General features: G+C 38.7%; 1 protein-coding gene across 1 annotated transcript in view; it reads left to right on the top strand.

The window, feature by feature from the left end:
* The first annotated feature begins 4,671 nt into the window (after positions 1–4,671).
* The window catches only part of LOC140235392 (C2 domain-containing protein 3-like), a 55,640-nt gene continuing 51,073 nt past the window's right edge, over positions 4,672–9,238 (top strand). Inside the window, 3 exon segments of the mRNA XM_072315419.1 lie at positions 4,672–4,717; positions 7,917–8,091; positions 8,550–8,647. Coding sequence (XP_072171520.1) covers positions 4,672–4,717; positions 7,917–8,091; positions 8,550–8,647 — 319 coding nt within the window.

Below are 9,238 nucleotides of genomic sequence, written 5' to 3'. Positions count from 1 at the left end.
CATTCTGCGTGAGACTCAAGCATTTAGGGCCTGTCTCACGATCTCACGCAGGGCACCCATTTTTCTCACGCATCGGGTGAAGTCTGCAATTTGTGCCAAAAGTAAGGAGCATAGCTCAAAGGATTCAAGTGATAGTTGCAATTTAAAGGTATATTTTCCTTTTGTCTTTCCTTTTGTAAAAGATAGTCACTTAAGTATGCACCAGATCGCATCATTAAGAGCTAATAATTCAAAAAAGCTCCCTACCATGGGAGGGATGACGGGGGACCCTCCTCGTTCGCGCGCGCATGCGCGCGAGGGCCGAAACGCCGAGTCACGAAAATCTCACTCATAAAAGTTTTTTGAACTTGGCATCTCTGATTTGATGACTTTTCCTACAATCTTATTCCGAACATTTTGATATTAGCTATATTTTTTATTGCTGGTTGCCATGGCAACAATAATCTGACCACCATGTCAGTCAGATTTTCATATTTTTCTGTTCCAATTCCAATTAACCATATTATAATGTATATGAAATGGGCGTTTCTTGGCTGAAATTTGCTGAAGGAGCAAAATGTGAAGTAATTATGGCCCTGAAATGTTTTTCTTATTATTTCCTTTGTTTTTCTGTGACAATGCCATAAAACAATAGATATAATAGAGATACTTGAAAATAACAGTATTTTCCAAAGATTGCCATGTCATTTGATTCCTTCACCCAAGTTATACCTCTAAAATAATTTGTTTATCACATTATCAATCTGCAAACTTAAAATTCCGATATTATGGGACTATATGAAATATGATAACTATGCATGTACCTATCCCAAACAATACATCACAGGTCTCATAATGTATTTCTTTATTTTGTTATGAATAGCGCCCCCATGTGGTGACCTTGAGAAATTTCAACCATAAAAAATGATGAGCTTTGACTTGCAGATCATTTGTGGCAAATATGAAAAATATTGGTCTATGATAAGACATTAGATACTGGGGATAAAGAAATTATACAGAAAAATCATGTTTTTAGCATATTTCCTATGTATTTCTTTATATGTTTGTAAATAGCGCCCTCTATGTGTGACCTCGAAAAAAATCAAGTATGCGGTCATGTAGACTATGAGTTGCTCTACCCCAACTACCCATGTGCCAAATATATATGACGATGAAACATCAAACAATAACAAAGTTATATAGGGGGGCACAATGTACCCCCCCCCCCCCCCTTGGGCCTGGGAAGGGTCAAAACAGCTTGGGCTTTATAGGGTTAATATTACATGAGAAAAAGTACCAACGCACCCTTTCGGCAAAACCGGGGGGGGGGGGGGGGCTTTGGACGAAGGGTGGGGTTCCAGTCAACGCGACGCGACCCAACGCTCCCAACGCACCCTTTCGGCAAAACCGGGGGGGCTTTGGACGAAGGGTGGTGTTCCACCACCCAACCCACCCTTTCGGCACAAGCCCTTCGGGCCTATACCAATGACACGTAATTCCGGTATACGTAAGGTATAATTTGCCTGAGCGGTTAATTTCATGCAAAATTACATGCAAATGAATGTCAAGCTCAAGGTTTTTTACTATGATGCGTGGCAGGCTAGGCGAACAGAATATAAAAGGAGCAATCAGAGAAAAGACAAGGAGATATATCTCCACGTATCACAGGCGTCGCGACTCGTCGGCTTTGCCGAGGGAACGTTTTACTTTCAGCTCTGTATTCTTGTGTTCTTTGTGTCTCTTCTACAGCTTTTTGGGAAAGTCCATTCCATTTCTCGGTTTACTTTTGGGTTTTTTTTTTTTTTTAAAGAGTGTTGCTTTTTAAGAAATGTATGCACAAAATAGACTGGCACAATGTTATATTTGATCGGACGTAAAACAAGAATGATAATTATAAGGACATTAGAATCTTAACACAATAATAAAACTCATGCACGTATGTGTGTGTGTGTGTGTGTGTGTGTGTGTGTGTGTGAATGTGTGTTTAACGTGTATATAGCAGACTTTTGTATTTATCTTGCAATCACCTTGACTTTCTAACAGAGTATAATTTTCCAAAGTGGAATAAAAAAAAAAGGAGGTCAAAATAAAAATCGGCTCCAGCGTATACCTCTGCAAATTCCTACAAAAAAAAAAGCTAGGAATACATGAAACGTTAAAAACGTTACGAACTATTCTGGTATAATTACCAACGGATGGGAACGTATCTTCAAAATAGTAATCATTTTCGATTTTGTTAGGCACTCGCTGGACATGATTTTTCTCTATACGACGGGTGCATTACCGCACAATGTGATCACCACACATCCATCTTAATCGAATGACACAATTTTCCGTGGTAATATTTAATGAACCCTTATGACGTATAGGCACTTTCCTTAATAAGCATTACATCACGTGCTGGTTGAAACTTGTATTGAGACAAGTATGTTTTGTTTTGTTTTTTTCCTCAGATGAAAGGTTCCTTGGTGAATTTTTGCAAGCCTCCTTCCTAATCATAATTATGCAATCCTCGCATATTTCACCGTTCATTTACACATAATTATAATGTTGATGATAAACAAGTATTGAATATTATATTTATGCAGTTTGATGGGGCGGTCCGTCTTATAGGCTGACCGCTGTGCTCTTTTTATACCCCCACTTTCCCCTATTCACTAGCGACCATTGTAAGGTTATCTTTTTCTCTCTTTTTTTTTTTTTGGGGGGGGGGGGGGAGGGGGCATGTACAAATACAAATATAGACGTCTTTATTATCTTTGTGTTCGTAATTGTCAGACTTTCATAGTTTTCTTCTGGAGAGTATGTTAATTTTATCAACTTTTTTTCAATATACGTGCAAACATCCTGTGAGGCGGGTGCTGTTTGTTATTCCGAAGGTTCGTTATTCCGAAGGTTCGTTAATACGAAACACACAAATTCCCTATACCCAGAGGTTCGTTAATCCGAAAATGAAAAAGGTTCGTTAATCCGAACATTTGTGGCGTTATTCCGAAGGTTCGTTAATCGGAAAATGAAATAGGGTTCGCTATTCCGAAGGCTCGTTTGTCCGAAAATGAAGTAGGGTTCGTTATTCCGAAGGTTCGTTGATCCGAAAGTGAAATATAGGGTCCGTAACGAACCTTCGGAATAACGAGCTTTGTTTCATTTTCGGATTAACGAACCTTTGGAATAACGAACCTTATTTCATTTTCGGATTAATGAACCTTCACAATAACAAACCTTAATCACATTTTGGCGGGATAAACGAACCTTCGGAATGATGAATCTTCGGAATAACGAACCTTCGGAATAACGATCTATAACCTTGTGAGACATACAACTAGAAATGCATTATTGAGATATCTAGGCAGACCCTGTATAGATTACCATTGTCAGGCCATTTTTTGATACCATTCCATGGGCTGATTTCACCAATTCGCTCAGCTGAAATAAATATGAAACTACATTTTTTTTTAATTGGTTAATTCTCCTGAATCACTTTGGAGCGTAAAGTTTCACCACTTAGCACATAGGAGAAACAATAAATAGGAAATTTCAGATATTCGCGGCTATGATTATGTTCGAATATATCTCAAAATCTTTAAGGATGCATGCACTGAATCGTCCAAATTCGGATGTAGCAATATGGAAGCAGAGTAAACACATGCCCTTTTTCATCATTTATGAGGAAGAGCACAAATGCGACTTCAGATTTTGACAGTCATTCTGGCAATGATCTTGTTGGACATCTTGAATATCTCAATTCTTTCAAGTTTACAAACGTCCAGATTCGGATTCAGCACCCTTGAAATATAGGGTAACACCATATGCATGTATTTATTTATTTTTTTTTTTTCAATTTGTCGTCATTAAACTGTAACTAGGTATTTCAGAATTTGGCGGCTATCCTGAATAAGTCCTAAAGGACGCAAGAGTAGCATCATCCAGATTCGGATTCAGCACCCTCGACATAGGGCAAAATCATCACAAAAATTACTTCAACAAAAAAACGGTTGGGCTCAAAATCTGACTTATAAATGCACCCAGATAGAGATCAGTGCCTGCAGGGTACCCGCAATCCCCACTTCTGAAACTCAGTGAGATTGGTTAACTTTTGTTGGAGAATCATGGAATTTTTTTTTTTTTAATTGTTAGATTCGTAAACTAATAATAGTGGCTTCCTTTCTAAGCCTATGTATTTCTGAATAGATACATTCTTTGATCGTAAATGCTATATATATATTTTTTTCTAGCTATGGACCAGCTAAGGAATGTTTCTTCTTTTCGGATTTGGCAGGTGCAGTAAGCATAATAGTCTTTTCAGTTGCACCTGTGATGCATGTTTATAAGATTTCATGTTCATGTACGATGTTCAAGTTCGTTTTCACGTTTTATCACTCTGTCATTATTTTGATTTCAATTTGTTAGGCTGTTAGAGTTAAAAAACAAACAAACAAACAAACAACAAAACTCGTCGGCGCATCATCATGGTGGTGGCGTGGTCGTGATCAGTACTCTTTGGTCGTGATCGTTGGCTTACCCTAGAGATATTTCAGCGTAGAGGGCATGCTTGCGCGCGATCATCAAAAATCTTTGAAAATTGGCCAGCCTACATTCCACAATCCATCTCACGTTACTAAAGACAGACAGACCTACTATATTTCGTGAGTTCTGGTACGTTAGAGCTGCGATGATGCAATAGCATGCATTATGACAAAAAAGAAAGGAAAATCATCGAGAAAATCGAGAAGGAAAGGTGAGCCCAGTAATACAATGACCCCATGATGCGTGATACGTCATATAAAGTTCCGTCAATATGATATGTGTAGTCCCACAAATTGATTTTGGTGCTGTCGTAAGTACTAATAGATTACACAGCACACCCAGAAAGACCCTAGCACTAGCATACCCAATACCTGGAGATATTTAGGGCTAGTGACACTGTCAGTGCCGCTGGACGCACAGCAAGTCCAGCCGTTCGAGCTACTGTAAAAGTGGTTTTTTTCGTGTACAGATACTTTCACGGTTTCCATAGCATCGGTGCCGACTTTTTCGCGTGTGTTTAAATTCGCGGTCGGCAAAATTTGTGAATTCACAGTCGGCAAAAACTGTTTTATTTTGCACATGAAAACCCAAACTAATAACGTTAACGTTAGGCCCATTTTAATCCAATTATCCTTTTATTTATGAAAAAGAAGTTAAAATTAAATGCAGGCTTACCTGAAATACCGTCTCTTGAGTAAATTACTTTATAACATGTTTGACCTACATTGCGCGGTATCGCTGTGTGTGTGTGTGTGTTGACCATCAATAGACCTAACTATACACAGCCCAGTCGCTGTACATGGTACGTCGCGACAGGGCTGTACGCGCGCGACCACCAACCACTAGGAGAGCGACGTAATCGTATCACGATAGCTTTGAATTTTGATACTTAACATCATTTTTGTCACCTCAAACTCATCGAGTATACTCTTCAATATTTACTCTACATCTGATGCTATCAGTATTCAAATGTACGCTATGAAACTTACCGAAATTGATCATCATATCCAGCATGTCCACACGGTACACAATCTTTCACGCCAGGCCTAACTATACACAGCCCAGTCGCTGTACATGGTACGTCGCGACGTACCATCTACAGCGACTGGGCTGTGTTCAAGTGTATAGTTAGGCCTGGCGTGAAAGATTGTGTACCGTGTGGACATGGTGGATATGATGATCAATTTCGGTAAGTTTCATTGCGTACATTTGAATACTGATAGCATCAGATGTAGAGTAAATATTGAAGAGTATACTCGATGAGTTTGAGGTGACAAAAATGATGTTAAGTATAAAAATTCAAAGCTATCGTGATACGATTACGTCGCTCTCCTAGTGGTTGGTGGTCGCGCTCGTACAGCCCTGTCGCGACGTACCATGTACAGCGACTGGGCTGTGTATAGTTACAATAGACCCTAAGCCAGTTCGGAGTTCCACTTTGCGCATGAGCAGAAACAAGGCCATTCAGACCAACAGGCATGTTGGTTTTTAAATTTACTGGGATAAGCGTCTGTGATGTAATGATTATTCATGTAATCCTTATAAATGTTGCTTGCCAGTACATCCACCTGACACTGACAGCAAAAGTGGTATTTGGCAATATCAATAGAAAGAGATTGTCAATAGAAAAATGCAAAATAATGATATGGATGCTTTCTCAAGTGTGAATTGACAGATCATTCTGCTCATCTGGTCTACGCAAGTTTATTCTTTGTTTATTATTATTTGAACAGGATTGGTGAATCCCATAAATTGTTACGTAAAGATTATGCATTATGTCGCTCTGAAAACGAGCGAAGTGCCCCTAACCAACTGAGAAAAAAGAAAGGTCATTCGTACCAATGTGCCCATGAGCTAAATCCGAACTGGCTTATACACTCAATGCGCGGAATCTTTGTGTGTGCATGTGCGCAATACCGTTGTATAACAAGCGGCGTGTTCAAAACATTTCCTTGCGTGGTTAATTTCGCACGACTTTTCAAAACATTTTCACGTGATGTGTTAAATTTGCGGTTTAACATCAAAACAAAGCGCGAAAAGGGCGAAAATAAAACCACTGCGAAAGAAATCATTTTTACAGTACGCACGGTGTCTGGTGGGACAAGTGCTAACGACCATCAAAGAAGCCTTTCATACTGATATGCTAGCTTGAACATGCCCTCCATCCACAGCCCAGGGTCTGTGTTACTGTTTAGTGTTAGTCATTTAGTGTGTGTTTTTTTTTTCCTTTTCTTTCTTCTTTTTTTTTTTCTTTCTTTCTTTCTTTCTTCTTCTTCTAACAGTTACGATAATCAACTTGCTGATTATTCTGCCACTTTTCATGCTTTCAGCATGTTCAGGGAGGTCTAAGCTAAGTTGCACGAGTCTTTGAAGGGTTCAAGTAGACTACAGTAATTGCAGAAATAAACATCATCCAAATGAGTGAATAATAGAAAACTGGCAAGTCCATGAATAATGAAAAATAAAGATAAAATCCAATAAAACATTAAAAAATGGGTGCCCCAAATCCTAAAGTTATTGTAATTGTAGATCTACATGGAAAACCAAAAATTACATTTTACCTAACTTCTAAAAAAAAAAAAAAGCCATAAAATTTCTCCAGAATCTGAAGGTCTAATGTAAGGGCACGTAGACCACTAGACTTCTACATCTAGCACTATGTGCAAACTTGACATCCCCTTATTTTGAACACAAAAGAAGAAAAAACTCCATGCAAACATGCCGTTGCAGTGACTATTAAATGTACAGGGGTTGAATGCAAGTGCCAACTTGCCATAATTTGGCCATCAACGGGCACTGCTATGCCGGGATGAACGCTTTGCGGCAACAAGGTATGCTGTGGCCCATTTTCAGTGGCCCTGTAAGTACTCACATTGACATCGAATGCACATAGCGCCCGGTCGCATTCCAGTCAGGGGCAGTGGCAGTCTTGTCGCTCATCATACTGCAAATGTCTAAATTTTTAGACTTAAAAATTTTACATTTTCTGACTTACTGTGATGTATTTAACAAAATCAACAAAAAAGCTCTTTGTTCTAATAAACATACTTTGTTGTAGATCATAAGTGGATTGAGTGAATGTAGCAATATCAGTAGAACACATCAGAGAAAGTTTGAGGAAAATCAGAAAAATCTATTCAAAAGTAATAGATTTTGTTGAATCCAATAATGATTTTACAGAAACTTTTAAAATTCATAATTCAATTTTCCTCAAACTTTCGCTGATGTGTTATATTGATATTGCTGTATGCTTTTATGTTGAACTTTTAAGATATGAATATTCCAATAATGTTAAAGTTTTTGTGTGTATGAGAGTGCATAGGGTTTGTTTATTTGTTTGCTTGAGGGAGCTGTAGTGTGTATGCCTGTGGTTATCATTAAAATGATCAACTGATGTTTCACTACTGCAGGCACCAAAGAAGATGTGAGATCCACCACTAGCCTGCCTCCAGCCGTGGAGGGGCCACTGCGTTGCTTCCTGCGAGTTGTTATCTCTAGAGTTACATGGACAACACCCAGGCTTCCTGACTCCACCCACGTCAGGCTGAGATGGTGGGGAGAAACAACAAGTGGCACTATCTTTAGGTTTGCAAACTAGAGATTCACTACCACTATTGTTCATGATAATGGTACAGTTCTTTTTGCCATTATCACTTTATTAGTAGTATCATTGTTTGGTAGGCACCACCATAATCTGTCGCAAGTCTTTATTATTTCTTTGCCTTGTTAAGTTTTTTTTTTCTTACGTACATATTTTCAAGTCTATCAAGTTTGAATTTGTCATGAATATCTTGAATGATAAGGTTTGTTTGTGGACCAAGCTTGCACTTCATAATTCCCTCTCCCAGGCCATTTGCTCTGTTGAATCCCATGCATTTACATCTGCGCAACTGTGAAATCTTTTTTGCAGCACTTTATTTCCATGTTTTGGTATTTTCCTTCATCAAGGTCAAACTGCGTACACTTTCCCTCTGTGACAACATTTTTAAGTAATGCATATATATTGGCATTTAATTTCAATCTTCCTGTCTTTTTTCATTCAGACCTGTGGATGGCAAGAACCAAGGCAAAGCTGAAAGTCAGACTGTCGCGAGATTCCCAATCAGATGTGGACCAAAACAGTTTGCAGCATACCTCAGTGATATCCTTTATTTTTTATTTTGTGGCATTTCATTACCACTTCTCTATGTGGTTCTTGATCTTCAAAGATCAGGTGACGTGAGGAGACTTTGTAATGGGAAGGTTGGCCCACTTGAATTACATTGATCTTCATTCTCTGCCCTCTGGGTAACATGCAAAATCCACAACTAGCCTAGGCCTGATAGAACATGATTGCTTTGCCTGTCAGCAAAATACTGTATATGCCATATATGTATCGAGTTTAAATCTTCGCAAATCGGGACTTCCCGACAATTTGGCTAGTAGTTTAAGTCACAATTGTGGAGTACAGTATTGATCACAGAAATGTGTGCGTGCGCATCACGTTCATGTCGGGACCAGAGTTAATATTTCTGTGTGTTTTACTCACGAAATTCATGAAAATAAATACAAAATATTTGGTGTACACATTGGCCTGAATTCTCAAAGGTGGAATAACTTTATTACACCGCTTATTCCGCCGATTTCTTACACCTCTTATGCAAATCAGGCCCTCGTGATGTAAAATGACACGATTTATTCCCCCGAAATCTATTCTCAAAGCTGGAATAACTTATTCCCCGCAATAACTATT

The sequence above is a fragment of the Diadema setosum genome, chromosome 11 (assembly GCF_964275005.1).
Source record: "Diadema setosum chromosome 11, eeDiaSeto1, whole genome shotgun sequence".
Taxonomy (NCBI): Eukaryota; Metazoa; Echinodermata; class Echinoidea; order Diadematoida; family Diadematidae; genus Diadema; species Diadema setosum.
The sequence above is the reverse complement of the archived record's forward strand: the minus strand, read 5'-3'. Positions and strand labels throughout refer to the sequence as shown.